We start from the raw sequence: 18,485 nt of genomic DNA on the forward strand, positions 1-18,485 counted from the left end.
TAAGGAAGGGTTTGCCTGATTGAAGGATAGGATCACTTTAGGCACTAGGAAGGAATATGTTTCTCTTTAAATCAGTAAACTGGCGACTGAACTTGAATAGCATGAGATTTTTCCCTGTAATCATCCAGTTTGCAGCCTAGTAGCCTCGCCTCTGGATTGAAGTATGTTCGTAGGGGTTATATTTTCTCCTCTGTGAGCCTCACCAAGGAGTCAGCCAGCTTTCTGCTGGTAGCCTGTTATCCACCACCAGTAACAGTCACCACTTTTTTGAGTGCCTAACATGTGCCTGGTACTTTAAACACCTACCCTCAATAATGACCACAAGACAGTTATTACTCTCTTTGTCTTACAGGTGTGGGAACAAACTCATGAGGTCAAGTAATTTGCCCAAGCCCATAGCGACTATAAGTGAGGGAGTCTGAGAGGGACTCCTGGGCTGTCTGCTTTCAAAGACTGAGCTCTTTCCAGGCCACTGTTCTCTTTGAAAGAAATGTTTCCTTTGGAATAATTCATCTAGTGAGATGCCAGTTACCATCATTGCTGTCTCTCTTACTCTAAATATATTGTTATGGACTCCAGAAAATGTAGATTGTGTGGAGACATGTCACAGTGATTACTGAAGTTTTTTGAAGTAGAGGATATTAGGAAATATGTCCGTAATCAATATTTATTAAATTAATTTGCAAAATCCTAGATATTCTCTAAGAAAAAAATATTCTTACTGCATTAGAGTTAGTTGTCATGTTTATATGATTTTCATATTCTTTATATAATTCTCATATTCTGTATCTTTAAGATATAATTCTCACATGTGGGAATTATCAAATAGTCTGTGGACCCTTATTCTCATGCAATGAGATGGATTATTTAGACAGATTCACTGGTCCCTAGTCAAAGCAAAATAAATAGAATGCAAGAGAGTAGTTTGGGCATTCATATATATTTTTAGAAGACTTACTCATCACAATATTTAGGAGCATATAGTGAGCAACTCACAAAATGGAATATCATCACTTTGTATATGGACTTTGAACAAATTCTATAATATAATAAAAGACCAAAGTATAAAATGGTAAAATACTAGCTGCTACATCCCTGTGGTTTGGAAACCTCAAGACACTTTGAACTCCAGGCCAAATTAAACTTGGATTTCTTTTTAAAGCATCCTTAAGTATGTGTAGTGTAATGTAATAATTTCTAAGCATTACAAGTAGAACTAGTAAGCAATTTTTATAGCTATATTATTTTTATGATTATAAATTGAAAGAGTATATAATCATTGCAAAAACTAAATTTAAAGGTACAGGAAAATACAAAGAAAAAAACATATGTACTGTATACTTACCATTCAGATAGAACCCATACAGAGGTATATCCTTCTATACTTTTTTCCCCAATGTATTTCTATAGATTAAGACATGTCATCATTGTTCACAGAGCTCACCAGCCTGTGGGTAAAATGAAATTACATTAATATTAGTATTGAAATAATATTAACCTTTATCTCTTTTTTATATGGGCTCTTTTTAATTTCCATACAAAAAATTATAATTTTCACAAAATCCCATGGAGCATTCTTTTACTTGAGGATAACTGACTTTGATGTCATCCTTGAAAAGAATGTCTCCATCTCGAACTCTTAGCTATGATGTTTTTTATACTTCAATAGCATAAATCCATCTAGAATTTATTTACAGATGAGATATGCAGCAGGAATATAACTTTACTTTTTACTGATGCTGAGCCACTTGTCTCAACGTGATTTATTGATTAATTCATCCTTTCCCTTGCTGATTTAAATGTCTTCTTTATCACCTACATATTTCTGACTTACATTTGAGTCCACCATTTATGAATTCTTTTTATTACATTAATCTGCCCATTCTTGTGCCAGTATTGTTCTCATTTAATCCCTATAGCTTTTTAATATATTGCAATATTTCATAAGATAAGAACTATCGTTATTCTTTTGAAAAATTGTCCTGGCTTTTTATTTCATAGAAACAATTATTTATTCTTATTGTTTTTATAATGTGACGTGATCATATAGATTTTTAAAAAATAAATCAGATATAGTACTATATCATACTAGAGTAGAATGAATTTAATATTTCCCTCTGCCCCTTGGTTGAATTGCCAGAGATTTGTCTATTTTATTGGTCTGTTCAAAGTCCCAGCCTAGAGTATGCACTCCCTACCTACTGCAACATGAATTCCTTGGAGACTGTCATATTTACAAAGGTTTGTCTGACAGACTTGGCCCTGTCAGAATCAAATTGCTAATACTATGTCTTCAATACATAAACTGACTTTGAATTACTTATTCATGAGGAGGGAACCCTCACTAGAGCTTTCTTCTAATCCAAGCTATGAAAATTGTCATTATATTTTGAAGACCACAACCTCTTCTTCCAAGAAAGCTGGATGAAAAAAGATGAAAGGCTGAATTGTGACCCTGTGAAATATTTATTTTCAGCCTACTAAGGTCATTTGCTGAAGAGCCTGAAGGTATCAGAAGCCTTGCTGTAAGGATATTACAGTGTCTTTCCTGGTTTTGAACCCTTAGCACTAATTTTAGATTTTTCCTTGTAACTGGGATATGTGAAAGGCTTATTTCAAATTTTAAAATATTGAACAGATGGGCACAGTACACACTGTAAAGTAACTTCATATTTCCTCCCTTGTTTCCATACACAGAGCCTGAATGGAAGTTAAAATCTAATTTCTTCTATCAAAAGTCTTGGGTCGGCTTCTCCCTGTGTGGACTGAAGTATATAACAAAATCTCAGAACCAAACCAAAATCTTACTGGGAGTCAAGAAGGAGGAAGGAAAGAGTGGGAAAGTTAGGGGAAGGGAAAGGGGAAGAGAGAGAGGACACAGATGAATGACTGAAAACACAAATACAACTATTGCCTCATGCTGAGTTTAACCCATTTTCTGCTAGAAAACTGAATTTAGGCTGGGCGTGGTGGCTCACACCTGTAATCCCAGCACTTTGGGAGACCAAGGTAGGCAGATCACCTGAGATCAGAAGTTAGAGGCCAGTCTGGCCAGCATGGCAAAACCCCATCTTTACTAAACATACAAAAATTAGCTGGGCTGCTTGGGAGACTGAGGCAGGAGAATCGCTTGATCCCAGGAGGCGGAGGTTGCAGTGAGCCAAGATATCACCACTACACTCCAGCCTGGTGACACAGTGAGACTCTGTCTCAAAAAAAAAAAAAAAAGAAAGAAAGAAAGAAAAAGAAAAGAAAATTGAATTTAGCCATATTCCAACCATCATCCACTAGAATAGTCAATACCAGCTTACAAAGGAATGAAAGATCCAGAGTAAAAAGTAAAATCATAAAAGTACACGAAGGAATCACAGGTGAATATTTTTATCGTGAGGGAAAGGAAGTCTTATCTAAACATGACAGAATGTGCAAGTAAAAAGAGAGCCAGATATGACTTTATAAAAATAACAAACATCTGACCAGGAAACAATTGGAGACTTATTACAAGTTCTGATTCACTTCCTACTTCCCCACTCTGCCCCACCCAGCGTCTCCAGACACACTTCACTATTTACCAGGGTCACCCCAAAAACTGGCATCTAGGCTGGGCACAGTGGTTCATGCCTGTAATACCAGTACTTGGGAGGCTAAGGTGGGAGGATCGTTTGAGCCCAGGAATTCGAGACCAGCCTGGGCAGCATAGAGAGATTCCATCTCTACAAAAATAAAAGAAAGTAAGAAAAGTTACTTCGTTGCAGTTACCTTAGCTGTAGGTGAAAAAGATTAGGTTAGACGGTCTCTGTGATCTTTTTTAGCTTTAATGACCCAAGATATTATATTTGCTAAAATACAGTGTATGTGCACGATTTTCCAGTAATTCCTCACATGTCCGCCTTTGTGGATGCATAAAAGATACAGCCCTGACTGAGAGGACTTCGGGGCCAGTGGGGGAGCCAGAGCATCAATATGGAACCCACCATTGGAGGAGCTGGAAAACAGTTTTCCATGTTAGGAAGTGCATCTGTGGCACCTGATGATTTTGTAAATCCTATTTGAGCAAGAAAAAGGATTCTTGGGTGATCTTATACAGAGGCAAGATAGCAGAGTGTACCTTCTGACTTCAGATCCCAGGTCCACAGCTCACTATATGTGATACTGTAGATAAGTTAGTTAATGTTAGCACCTACCTTGTGGAATGTTTGTGAAAGTTAACTGGATGTATGTGTAAAACACATAAAGCAGTAAGAATTCTATTATTGTCACCTTCATCACCCAGTACAATGGCTGCAAATACCATTTATGTATCTATGACTCCCAAATTGACATCTCCAGCCGATGGCCTTTAAACCCCAGTCTTCCATGTTCAGCTGCCTTCCTGACACTTCCACTTAGATGGATGCCACTTTCATTTAGAAGCCTCTCATACTTAACATGCCCAACATGAAATATTTGATTTTCTGCTTTTCTACCATTTGTTCTTCTACTCTTCCCAGTCTCTAATTGATGATACCACTATTCACCCTTTCACTGAAACCAAATGTCTGTACATCACCCTAATCCTTCCCTTTCTTAGCCCACATCGAATCTATTGCAAGTCATGTTGATTCTACGTCCAGAATGCACCACCATGCTTTTCATTTCTTTGGTCTCTCTTCTGTTTCAAGCTAATATGCTTTGTCATTTGAAAGATACAGACTGCCATCACTTGTACTTTGTAATCCTGCCCCTCGCAATCTGTTCTTCGTATTGTGCTTAGAATACATAGCAAACTCCTTAATAGGGCTACAGAATTCTACCTAATCTGGCCCCTGCTTTCTTCTCCATCTTCGGTTTGTTCTGCCCTCCCTCCCCCACCCCACACGTATTATGGTCCAGCCACTGAGGCATTTGTTCTGGTCCACAAACACACCAAACTCTGTCCTACCTCCAGGCTAGTATGTTTGCCAATCCCTCCACTTGGAACACCCTTCCAGACCTCAGATCTCAGCTTGAATGTTCAAGTTATCAGAAAGACCTTTCCCGCTTTAGGAAAAAAGGGTCCCCTGGTCCCTCTTTGTCACCTTGTCCTGTCTACCTCTTTTCAGGGAGTATCATAGTCTGAAATTATCTTGCATCCTTGTTTATTGGGATGAAGGCTTGGTGAGAGAAGGGACTTGCCTGCCTTCCTGAGCTGTGACTTCGGGGACTGGCAGAGTTCTTGGCACCTAGGAAAGGGATAAGAGAGCCACTGATCTTGACTTGGGAACACAGGAGGAGAGGATGAGTGGCACAGGAGGAGAGGATGAGGACTTCTTTTTGAGATGGAGTTTTGCTCTTGTTGCCCAGGTTGGAGTGCAATGGCATGATCTAGGCTCACCGCAACCTCCACCTCCTATATTCAAGCAATTCTCCTGCCTCAGCCTCCCGAGTAGCTGGGATTACAGGCATGCACCACAGCCTGGCTAATTTTGCATTTTTAGTAGAGACAGAGTTTCTCCATGTTGGTCAGGCTGGTTTCTAACTCCCAAACTCAGGTGATCTGCCTGCCTTGGCCTTCCAAAGTGCTGGGATTACAGGCGTGAGCCACTGTGCCCGGTGTGAGGAGTTCTTTTAGATCATATTGTTTGACCAGCCAGTGAGAAAGCTTGTGTATTCTTCAAACATTTGGATAGTCATAAGCCCTCATGCAGTGGTATTCAAATTGTGGTCCTCAGTCTGACGTTGTCAATGACAGCATCACCTAGGAGCTCATTAAAATTCAAATTCCCAGGCCTTATGCCAGACTTAGAGAATCTGCGTCTCCATGGGTGTGTCCTGGAATCTGTATCTTAGGAAGTTCTCCTGGTGATCCTTATGCCTACCAAAGTTTGGGAAACTCAGTTCTTGTTTTTTGTTTTCCAAAGTTGGCCCGGCAAATAGAGCAAGAAAGATTTACTTTGGGTGTTCCCTCTGTCCTCCTTTCAGAAGCCCCTGTCAAGGTTATCTTTGTCCAGCCGCCAGCTCCCCATCTGCTCCTTCCTTGTACTGACTCGCCATGGTGGCATTCATTTAACAAATGTGAAGTTTGACAGTCCTTAGCACCTTGGGAGGCCAAGGCGGGCAGATCACCTGAGGTCAGGAGTTCAAGACCAGCCTGGCCAACATGGCGAAACCCCATCTCTACTAAAGCTGTGATACTATGTTAATTATAATACTTTTTTGTGGATGTATGTTATTTGGACAACAAAGGCCACAAAGAGAAAAGTTTTTTTTTAATTTTTATTTTTTATTTCTATTGAGCTCTGCTTCCACTAAATTCTGAAACACTCAGGCAGCCAATACAAGCCAGCACAGTACCCATGCTTTGAATGGTGGAACCCGGTGCTTTGGATGGTGCACTCAGTATAGGCCATTCCATTTGGAGACCTGTTGGAGACAACATGAGGGGGATCTGGAGTCAATTAAGGAAGCCTTTGGAATTGGTGATTTCCCCTGCCAGCATGACTTTGGAGCCAAGTGGAAAATCAACTATGCTTTATTGGCTTCTTAAAAATGTCTGAACACCTTTGTGAAACAGGCTTCTCTGAGACCAGGGCTACTTCCTTTCCCAGTATCTTTCTTTTTATTGAGACAGAGTCTTGTACTGTCACCAGGTTGGAGTGCAGTGGCATGATCTCGGCTCACTGCAACATCCAACATCTGCTTCCTGGGTTTAAGCAATTCTCTTGCCTCAGCTTCCTGAGTAGCTGGGATTACAGGTGCTCACCACCACGCCCAGCTAATTTTTGTATTTTTAGTAGAAATGGTGTTTCACCATGTTGACCAGTCTGGTCTCAAATTCCTGACCTCAGGTCATCCACCCGCCTTGGCCCCTAAGGTGCTGGGAATACAAGTGTGAGCCACCACACCCAACCCTACTACTCCCTTTTCCTGTTGGAACCTCTCTTCCTCGCTCCTCCTATTGGGGATGTTCTTGATGATGTCACACCTGTATCAAGAAAAGGGACAAGAGTAGAGGGACATGCACCTCTGAGTGACCAGGGTCATTAGGCAGCTTGGGCCAGAGCTACCAGCTGATGGCAGCAGCTAAATTGGTGAGAAGTGAGGGGCTAGACCCTTCACATGGTGGCAGGAGGCACTGTGTGAAGAACAGCAGAGAGAACATTCCAAGAGCAGCCACGTACGTTGCAAGAAGATGTGGCTGCCGAGCATCCCTGCTGGGGTGGAGACAGCCAGGACTGTCCACAGCTGCCTTTCCTGAGGGTCCACACCAAAGCCAAGGTTTCCAGGATGGCTGTCCCTCAGAATCCTGAGGTTTTTACCATCTACGGTTTGGACATCTTTAGCACAGGAAGCACCCTGAAAGTGTGGTCCCTACCCTTCCCAAATAATTAGAGTGAAGGAAAGCTGAGAATTTCCAAATTCATCCATTTACTCATTCATTCATTCAGTGGAATTGTAGCCCAAGTCCATAGAATGAATGAGGAAATGGATGAACTGGGAAATTGTAGGTGCTGCAGTGAATCCGAAAGTGCATAAAGGACAGTCCCAGTCTTCAAGGAACTGGCAGGCTACAGGGGGAACAGATGTAAAAAGAAATAATTTAGGGATAGTATGAAAGGGCCATAGCGTGTGTTTCAGAGCCTATAGAGGTGGAAGGCTTCTCTGGTGGTATTTTACTTGTTCTTTCTTAGGTAAATAAAGCAGAGGCCAAGGGAACAGGATGAACAACAACAATGGTAAACATTTCTGTAGTGCTAAGTATGCGCGTGGCCCTTTTAGCCTGTAAGCTCCTTTAATCCTCATAACCACCCTCTGAGATGGGTACTGCCGTTGTCTCCATTTTATAGATGAGAAATGTGACAGTCAGTGAGGTGAAGGAGCCTGTCCAAGCTCACTCAGCTAGTAAACGTCAGACCGGTTCCAGAGCTCAGGCTGTAAGCCACTGCTCAGCGTGGCTCTTGTGATCTCTACCCTCTTCCTGAGAGTAAATTTTAGAGCCAGGTTATCATTCAAGAAAAGCAAAGCAATAATCATTCTTCTACTTCCAAATTGCTACCAATGAACAATTTATTTTGTGCCTATGGTAGATTAAAGATCTGAATAAAAATATAAAAACATGAATTGATTAGGTAATGGTCTTTCATAATGTGCTAATAGGGTCTGTCTGGGAAACTTTGAGAATTTTATGTGGAGAACAATGGTTCTGAATTTTTTTTAGAAAGAGCGACCGATTTGTCCCACCCCTTCCCACTTTCCGTTGGAAAAGAATCTCTGATAAAGCTTTGACAAGCAACCAACGTAAACAAATTGTGCTGCACGCCTTACACACGATTTTATATTATCAAACAATGCCCTATAATGTAAAAACTGTACATTTTAATGCCTACCCTGGTGGTAGATGCACACTATTTATGCAGAGCACATTTAATAGGCAGCATATACCAATGATGCATAACTTTATACATATTGGGGTGTGGGAGTGGTTCTTGTCTATAATCACTGTAAGAGTATAGTAAGGAATAATTCTATGTGAACAAACTCAAGTCTTTAAGCCTAATTATTAAAAAATTACAGGTCAAGTACCATAAATTTATTTATATGCTGTAAGAGTAATCAAACAGATCTCCACAAACAGTGATTTTTTAATGAAATGATTTATAATGAAAAGGCAAGAATAACACCAATAAAAACCACGGTCACCTAAACCCACACTGATGATGTGTTGTCAACACAGGGTCTATCCTGGAAGTGAAGGAATTCCAGGTTGATTAAACTTGCTCCTGGCCATGGAGCAGGGTGTCTACAGCACCAAATGACCCCTGGACTTCTCTATAGATTGGTGAATCAGGACCATGAGTGAAGTCTAATGCACACTGATGTTGTTTAAACAATACTAAGTGTTGGTAATTTTTAAAGACTCATCTTATAGGTTTATAATAAAATGCCCTTAATACCACATACAAATAAGAGTCTACAGAATTGTGCATCCTTTGCTCATAAGAGCTTCAGGGAGTCTGCTACAAGCATGCATTCCCTGGCTCTCAGTCATTAGAAGAGTTCTTTCCTTTCACCTTGCTTACCCTGCCTGATGAGATCAAATGCAATTCTGGACAGAGGTGATGCCAGGGAGCCAAAGAGCCCAAAGGTTTTTATTCTGTGTTAGCTGGCTTTATAGCCATTGCTCCTGCTCTTCCTTCGGTGACTTACTGTTGCTGGGAAGAATTGGTCATGTGCCCTGCATCCTCACTGTGGTCCCCTCCAGTGACCACTGACCTCTCCATTGGCACGCTCACTGGTCCTCAGCCATGATGTAGAGGGTCAGCAGCTGCTGCCATCAGCCCTCTAGAGACCATGGAAGTGGAAGCTGAATCAAAGTTATCCTCTCACTCCTTCCTCTCCTTGCCCTTCCTTTCAGGGAATTTCAACATGCTTTTTTCTTGAACTGTTTTCATTTCCCATCTCAAAGCAGTAATTGCTGCCTCCATACCACTGACCTGAAACAAAAGCATTTTATTCCACTGTGCTTTGTAGTAGTATACTTGCAAATGTGGGGTGTATGTTTGTTTTTTTTTTTTTGAGGCAGAGTCTCGTTCTATCACCCAGGCTGGAGTGTAGTGGTATGATCACAGCTCACTGCAGCCTTGACCTACCTGGCTCAAGTGATCCTCCCATCTCAGCCTTCCTGAGTAGCTGACACTACGGCGTGCACCACCACACCTAGCTAATTGTTTAATTTTTTGTATAGACGAGGTCTCACTATGTTGCCCAAGCTAGTCTCCAACTCCTGGATTCAAGCAATCCTCCTGCCTCAGCCTCCCAAAGTGTTGGGATTATGGGCATCGGCCACCATACCCACCTAGAGGCACATTATTTTTATAACATTTGGAGATTATTGTTGAAGATGATTGGGAGTCATTAAAGAGTTTTTAAGAACAGGCATAACAATCTTTTTAAAACAACACTTTAATATAGTGTGGATATTAGGTGGTCTTAGGAAGTTTCTCAATGAAATTGTAGTTGCATAGAAAAATGTTCTTAATTTTTAGATGCTCATACTGTCATATGGTTGGGTAAAATGTTATTTACTTTAAAATCATTTGATGAAAAATATATGGGAAAATATGGCAAAATGTTCATAACTGTGAAATCTAAATGAGGCTACATGGTCATTCACTGCACAGTTCACTCAGTTTTTTAATTTTTTTAATCATAGAAAACGATATAGAAATAAATCCCTCCAGCTGTTCTTTGGGTGTTGGTCCGGAGGGAACTAGGGAGCCAAGTTAGTGAGGAGGTGAAGGCAGCGATTCAGGCAACGCTGGTGAGGGGTGGAGCTAAAACAGCACCACTGCAGAGGGAGAGGAGGGTGTGGACTAAAAAGTATCATCTTGTCTGTTGTCTTCCCTCACTCCCACAGTCCAAAGTGCTTCGGGAGAAATGGCTGCTGCAGGGTATACCCGCGGGAACTACCGAAGAGGAGGAAGCCAGGAGGCGGCAGTCTGAAGAGGATGAGTTCAGAGTCAAGCAACTTGAAGACAACATCCAGAGGTAGGTGGATTCCAGCCCAGGGAACCCCTGCTGTGGTTTTATGGTGTAGTAACCACTGCTCTCCTCTAGGTGGCCTTTCTCAATACTGTTACCTTCGGTACTTGAGGATTTTCTTCCTAAACAAAGCACACTGAGGTTATTTAAAATTTTCCAGATGACCTAGAGTTATGACACAAAGTACTAATTATTTTTTTGTTTTTATTTTTAACTCTTAAGTTTGGGGGTACAAATACAGGTTTGTTATATAGGTAAACTTGTGTCATGGGGATTTGTTGGACAGATTATTTCACCACCCAGGTATTAGGCCTAGTAGCCCTTAGCTATTTTTCCTGATTCTCTCCCTCTTCCCTCCCTTCTCCCTCCGACAGGCCCCAGTGCATGTTGTTCCCTTCTGTGTGTCCGTGTGTTCCCATCATTAGTTTCCACTTATAAGTGAGAACATGCAATATTTGGTTTTCTGTTCCAGTACTAGTTTGCTAAGGATAATGGCCCCTACCTGTATCCATGTCCCTGCAAAGGACATGATCTCATCCTTTTCTGTGGCTGCAAAGAGTACTAATTATTGCATTGGGCTGTAATACAGCACCGTGATGGCTTCATGGGCCTGTGAGGCGTTGTGAGCAGCTTGCCCCTTCAGTAAGTGCTCCCTTTTGAGTTCTCATATTAGTTTTCATCTTTTTCCTCCTTCAGGTCAGGCTGTTAGCTGTTATTGCTGCTGTAGTGGGTCTGTTTTCAAATTTGCTATATTCAGTCAATTTGAAATGGGAAAACTGTAGTCAACAGTCTTGGGATTGAAATGAAAAGTGCAGAAGTGCTGAATGAGAGCACCTCGGTAGGTTATGTGCCTGTGCTCTAAACATACACTTTGTGTTGTCTGCTTTCACTGCTCGGAGAGTGGTTTCTTTATGGTACTCAACCAGGATCTGATCATTTCAATCTGGGAGATAAGCAACCTGTCTGTGGCCAATGGCTGGCCAGGCTCACACAGGAACAATAATGTAGGTTTCTTCTTGGGAGCTCTAGCTACCCCAGGTCCCAGGACGCCTAGCCAGAGAGATATGAGATAGGGATGGAAGGTGGTAAGCGTAGACGCCTTAGAACCAAATGTATCCCTCCAGCTCATCCCACCAAATTCTGCCTGAAATCTCACTGTCTGGAGCTTCATCTCTGTCTCCTGAGCTTATGAGCTCTTTTAAAATACAAAGGGTAATAGCTAAAGTGCTACCAGCCATCTATACCTAACAGCAAATGAAGACTCTGAGGGCACCTGTCATAGTGTCACTAAAGGGAAAAGCAAACCGAGTAAATCCCAAAGGCATACTTCAGCCTATGTCCCAACTTTGCTTAGGTCCTCATGCGTCTTAAAGCGCTTTCGGAACAGCTTGGCTAAATAAACATTGCTTGTGAAGGAAATTGGCTGAGAAAAAATTTGGAGGGTTTGTGTATACATATACATATATATACTCACACACACCCGTGTATATGCACACATGCACATGCTTTTTCTTAGAATACAAAGGATAAAGGCTAAACTGTTACCAACCATTTATATCATATACATGTATATCATATGCATATACATAGAGAGAGAGTAGGTGTTATTATAGACAGAAGGCAGAAAGGATTTGGAAAATAGGATAAAATTAGTTACATGACCTTATCTATTTTTCTTTCCGTTTCTTTTTTTTTTTTTTTTTAAGAGATGAGGTCTCACTCTGCTGTCCATGCTGGACTGCAGTAGTACAATCATAACTCACTGCAGCCTCAAACTCCTGGGCTTAAGCTATCCTCCTGCCTCAGCCTCTCAGGTAGCTGAGAACATAAGCCTATGCCACTGTGCCTGGCAATTTTTTTTTTAATTTTTGGTAGAGACAGGGTCTCACTATGTTGCTTAGGCTGGTCTTGAACTCCTGGCTTCAAGTGTTCCATCCTTCTTGGCCTCCCAAAGTGTTGGGGTTACAAGTGTGAACCACCGTGTTTGTCCTTTTCTGTTTTTCTTAAATCGCATTGGGAAACGTGGTTTTCCAATCAAATTGGCAGTTTAACCTTGGCTTGACTGCAAATATATTGTTATTATGGTCTAATAGGTGATAACTCACACTTGCAGAATAAGCCATTGCACGTGGAGGCTAGAGTCTTAAATCGAGACTCAGTTTTTGGCTAAATTGACCATTGGAATGAGGTGTTGAGAGTTAGAGGCTGGTTTATTGTTCAGCTGGCCATGATCATACTCAGAAAAAAAATTTTAAAGTTCTTTTTATCCTCTAAGTCAAAGGAATAAAGAGCTCAATCAATGTTTGTAGGCAGTCTCGCCCATTTAGAGCTATAAAGTTCTGTTTATCCTTTAAGTCAACAGAATAAAGGGCTCACTCAATGTATGCAGGCAGTCTTGCCCATTTAGAGCTAGAATCCCAAGCCAGACGAAGGAAATCGCAATAGCCTCAAGGGGTAGGTGGTGAGGCCTGGAATCAGAGGCCATTTCTTCTGTCCTAGTCATGACTTTGGGCCAAACGGGCACTGGACATGTGCTGCGTTTGGAGCTTCTTTCCGTAGGAGCAGGACTATGGTAAGCATCGTTTCCTCTGCAGGGCCTCCTGAGGGGCAGTTTCTTCCTACCCTGGAATTCAGTTTCTGCTTCCCCTCATCTCACTGGCATCTTCTCTACCACAATGTTTATTAATGTCTTTAATCTTCAATCCCATGGGAAGAAAGAGCTGTTATCTCTCTTCCCATAAAGGACACTCAGTCACCTAGACATTTCCCTGTAGTCGAACACAGTTTACTTCTCATTCACAGAATGACATTTGAATAGTTCTAAAGGCTCATTGCAAACATGAGCACCCTACAGTGTTACAAAGTCCCTGTGGATTGACCGGCATGGCTCTGATGATAGGGCTGAGCTCACCTAAGTGATTCTAAGCTGCATATTGCCTAAGTCCACTCTTGTTTACCCTGCGCTAACAGGCTAATCATGACGCTGTCTCTTCCTGGCAATGGGAGAGGTACAAGAGGGCTGAGCAGAAACAAGGCCTAGGCTCGCAGAACTACCCACAAGCCATCTGCCAAACCAAGTCAATGACCAAGCCCAGCACCAAGGGAGGAGACCAGCCAACTTTTAGTGGAAGGAACACACATTAGGGAAGGGTGAAGAATGGGGACGAATAATTCAGTCTTCCAGGAACATGATTGTTGAATTGAAAATTGCAAGCATTCAGGAAAATGGACTGGAATTAGGGAAACTACAGAAAGCCATTTTAAAAGAAACAGGACTGGCCAGGCATGGTAGCTTACATCTGTAATCCCAGCGCTTTGGGAGGCAGAGGCAGGTGGATCACCTGAGGTCAGGAGTTCAAGACCAGCCTGGTCAACATGGCAAAACCCCATCTCTACTAAAAAAATACAAAAATTAGACTGGCTTAGTGACAGACACCTGTAATTCCAGCTACTCAGGAGGTTGAGGCGCGAGAATTGCTTGAACCTGGGAGGCGGAGGTTGCTGTGAGCCAAGATCATGCCATTGCACTCCAGCCTGGGCAACAGAGTGAGACTACATCTCAAAAAATCAAAATTAAAATAAAGAGGACTAACTAAAACAATGCAAGAATGCAGAGAGAAAGGAAGAAGAGAGTAAGAGAGAATATGAGTGACTTCAAGATCAAATTTATGATCTGATTTTTATATAACAGGAATATTGAAAACTGTAAGATCAGATGCAGAACCATTAAATAAAGGAATTTTAAGGGAAAGCTTCTTTACTCAAAGCAAAATATTAATCTGTAGATCTTTAGATTTGGGCCCACTAGTCTAAGTCACCCCCAGCAATCAATTAGATTCTCCTAAGGAGATACATGAACTGTTGGCAAACTATAAAGTATATTAGTACAGTTGTACCCTGAATGCATTTTCATCCTTGTTGTTGAACTAAGAATAGCTTGAAGACACTGAAGGAGGAATAGAGACTAGTAACCAAAGTACAAGGAAGATTTCTACCAAGAAAGATGAAGGGAAATTGGGTCATTTAGTTTAGAAAATGAAAAGATAATGGCACCGTAACTTAGAACTTCAAGTGTATGTAGGATTAGGCCATGTCTTAATTCTTTATGTGTAGGCCATTTTGAATTTGACAAAGACTTCAAATAAAGCATGCGAATTAGACATATGTCTATTTCCCTAGGTACCTCCTAGAAGAAAGAACATTATCACCTTGTAATTCTGATTCTATGATTCTTTATAGTGCCAATAACTGTACAAGAAGTTCCAGGTTTGCAGACATGTTTTCTTCCAAAATGTTATTTATAAATTGGTAGTGGTTTGGAAGGGCCAATGTTGTTTTTCTGCCAGAATTATTTTGTGTGGTGCTTAGCTTTTGAAGGCAGCCCACGAAGAAGGAAGGAAGGATGGAAAAATGTAACTAGCATATTAAACCCTGGGCATTAGAATCAGTTGGGAAGGTTTTTAAAAGTAAGAATTACCAAGCCTCATTCTAGGAAATTTGGATTTAGTGACCCAAGTAAGGAGCCCTGGAATCTGTGTTTTTTTAAAGGGTATTCCAGATAATTCTGTTGTATGGTCAGGTTCAAAATGATTGCTGTAAGTGGAAAAAAGGAAAGATCATAAATGAAATCCTACTTTAATACCTAGAAACCCCCCAAGGAGAGTGGGAAGTAAATCATATTTATAAGAAAATTGGCTTCACACACAAGGATGAAGGACAACCCTGGCTCTTGATTTCAGACTGCTTCTGAGGCTTCCTGCTTTGACTCAAGGAAATTTGAAACCTGCTTTGGAGATTCCTGCCGGTGAGAGTAGCTCTGGCTTAGAGATCAGGTGTCTACTCCATAGGCCCCACAGTGGAGCCAAGCTTTCATTTGAAGTTGATTAGAAACAGCCTTGGTTTACCAGGCTAAAGCTGATACAGGTCAGGAAAACTGCCAACTTTCCCAAAGGCCAGAAAATTCTACCCCTCTTCTAAGATTTCTGGCTAAAATTCAAAGTAATGTGGCCTTGAAGGGATGACAGCAAAGCAGCTGCCAAGGAAAAGGAAAACCCGGTGGCCACAGTGGATAAATAGATCGTCATTCTTTTGCATAGCTTCCCCCTGGGTAATGTCAGGATTATATTTTTGGCTCCCTGGAAACCAGAATTAAAATAGGCTAAATAAGATTGGAACTGTTGAAAGCAAAATCTGTAGACGTTTCCTTTTTTAAAATGTTTGAATGTCCACATCTTCTGTACGCTTTGCTTCTTGTTGGGGTGACATATCGAGAAAGCCCAAGAGATTGTTTCTGGCTTGAGCCCATTGCCAGCCATTGTGCATGCCACTGCTGTGTGTGGCGGGTCCCCAGAGGCCACATGTGGACCTCGGATTGATGCTCTTGGAGATTTTAGGTAGCTAGATCCACACTAGCCCTGTCTACTTCATGTCTGCCCCAAGCATTAAGTCTTGTTACTTGCCTTGTGACTTTCTCACTTAAGATCCTCTTTCATTTCATTGGGTTTTACTAAAGTGTTTGAAATACAGGGTTTTAAACTTCCTTTTATTAGTGAGAAATAGGGGGATAATTTTTCTCCCAACCTTATCAGTTGGGGGAAGACCAACCCCAATGAACATGAGAAGCTTCATGGAGTATTAAGTGAGAATGGGAGGAGCTGTCACAAAGCCAGGGTGTTAATTCAAACTCTGCTCATCATTTGCTGGGTGACCTTGGGCAAGGCTTTCCCTCTCTCCAGTCTCAGTTTCCTCCTATCTTCAGCGAGAGATCTCTCAGGATCTTCCAGCTCTGGTATTCTGATTTTCTCCGATTTGAGGAGTTGGTTAGAGATCTTTTTTCAACAATGTACCTGTGCAGGGAAATGTTACTGTTATAGAAGGAAGTAGTGTTGGAAACAGATCAGAGTGGAGGAAGGAAGTTAAGTTCTCAAAAACAAAAGCCCTAGGTATAAGTAACTGATTCATCACAAAGATGACTAATTCATCTAAACAGCTGTCTGTTCTAAAATATGTCACATCGAATATTCATTGAATAAAATATTGAAGTCTCAGTTGCTAACCTAGAGAGGGCCGAGCAGCTTAAAAAAAAAAAATCATGATACACGTGTACTTTTCATTTCTGCATTGGACCTATAATTCTCTGAGTACTCGTGTGGGTCTCTGGTAAGTACCAGAGTTCACTTAATTTTCCACATTGTTAGGAGACTCAAAGCAGAAGACATAGAGACATCAGGCATAAGCCTGTGTATGTTATTAAGCATCTGGATGTTATGTTGTGGGGTTTGGCAACTTAAGAAGACGACAGTTACTTACAACTGTTCTAGAAAAGGCAACCACTGAAACATTCATTGAAATCACAAGGGACGCTTGCTTGAGATTCATTGTGTTCTTCACATTTGCTATTTTTAACTCCATGATTCACTGTTCTTTTGAGCAGGGAGGGGAGCACTCCACAGTGCCATTCCATATCTGTGCATTCCCAGACTGGGCCCCCGCCCCACGTTCAGCCGCGTTTGGCACTGCGGCCCAATTGTTGCTTCCATTCTTTTGTTTCCTTCCAAAACAAAACCATATATGCTATGGAAACAGTAAGCTATATAGTAGTGTCGTTATGTTGTGTAATATTTCCTGGTTTCTCACTCCCTCTGGATAGTGGCCTAGCTTTTCTGCCTCCATTTAATTCATTAGTTTTCTAATTTAAGCATCATAAGACTCCCATGAAGTGGTGATGATGATGATGACGATGGGACAAGAAAGAGGCATATGAGGTGACGTAACCTGCCAAATGTTAGACGTTGCTAAATGTTGCCTTGGGAGACAAAATCACTCCGAGTTGAGAAGAACTGCTCAAAAGGCTGACATGATGTATGTTGATACTAAGATGAAAATCTCACCACCAAGTAGTTTCAGGATACAGAACCCTAAATCTAATCTGTGAAGATAACATTAGTGATTCTTAGTCCAAAAATGACAAGAAAAAAAAAATTCAATGAAAGAACATACGAGATGAATAAAAAAAAAATAAAAAATATTAAGTGAATGAGCAAGTATTTGAACTCAACTCTGCCTAATTCTAAAGCATGTCTTCAAAAATCCCAACAGAAGTTTTTGTTTTAAGCTAAAAAATTTTGAGACCTCTGGTATTGAGTGAAATTACACTAACATTCACCTCATGATGTAGGAGGAGGGACAGGTAATGTGATTCTCCCTCCTCAACCTCCATGCACGCTGCCTCTGGAGACAGGGTATCAGACGCACCACACCCTGGAGGTGCTGGTCTTCAGCCTATTGTGGGTGGTCATCGTGATAGTGAGACTGCCCCCTGCAGGTTCTTTCATGAAGTGCAGGTTTCATTATAGGCTTGGCTCTGTTCTGTCTCTTTCGGAAGCCCTTTGTTCCTGATTGCACTTTCTAGCCTGTGTTCAGTCTAAACTTCTACTGGAAACCGTGTGTGCTTCTGAAAAGGGCTCCAGCATAGCAAACTCACTAGCAAGCTGGACCTCAGAGCTCGACCAAACTTGAGTGGAGTCCTGGTACTGCATTTACAAGTTGTTTATCTTGGACAAGCCATGTTAACTCTCTGGACTTAAGTGTCCTTGCCTGTACATTGGGGAATACTATACCCTCCTTGCAGTTCTGTTGTAATATGTAGAGGCCAGGTGTGTTTGTGAAGTGCCACAAACAGCAGGCTGTCAATAAGGATAGTGCTGTTGGCTAGGTGTGGTGGCTCATGCCTGTAATCCCAGCACTTTGGGAAGCCGAGGCAGGTGGATCACCTGAGGTCAGGAGTTTGACACCAGCCTGGCCAATGTGGTGAAACCCCATCTCTACTAAAAATACAAAAAATTAGCTGGCCATGGTGGCAGGCGCTTGTAATCCCAGCTACTCGGAAGGCTGAGGCAGGAGAATCACTTGAACACGGGAGGCAGAGGTTGCAGTGAGCCAAGATCACACCGTTGCACTCCAGCCTGGGCAACAAGAGTGAAAAA

The 18,485-nt window shown here is 41.6% G+C and overlaps 1 protein-coding gene across 8 annotated transcripts in view; it reads left to right on the forward strand.

The window, feature by feature from the left end:
• PALM2AKAP2 (PALM2 and AKAP2 fusion) overlaps nucleotides 1–18,485 on the forward strand; it is a 510,283-nt gene that overhangs the window by 226,308 nt on the left and 265,490 nt on the right. For all 8 annotated transcript variants that reach the window (XM_017503361.2, XM_017503359.2, XM_037729537.1 and 5 more), the window contains one exon: nucleotides 10,376–10,506. In XM_017503361.2, the coding sequence (XP_017358850.1) occupies nucleotides 10,376–10,506 (131 nt within the window). The remainder of the gene's footprint in view (nucleotides 1–10,375; nucleotides 10,507–18,485) is intronic.

The sequence above is a fragment of the Cebus imitator genome, unplaced genomic scaffold (genome assembly GCF_001604975.1).
Source record: "Cebus imitator isolate Cc_AM_T3 unplaced genomic scaffold, Cebus_imitator-1.0 Scaffold310, whole genome shotgun sequence".
Taxonomy (NCBI): domain Eukaryota; kingdom Metazoa; phylum Chordata; class Mammalia; order Primates; family Cebidae; genus Cebus; species Cebus imitator.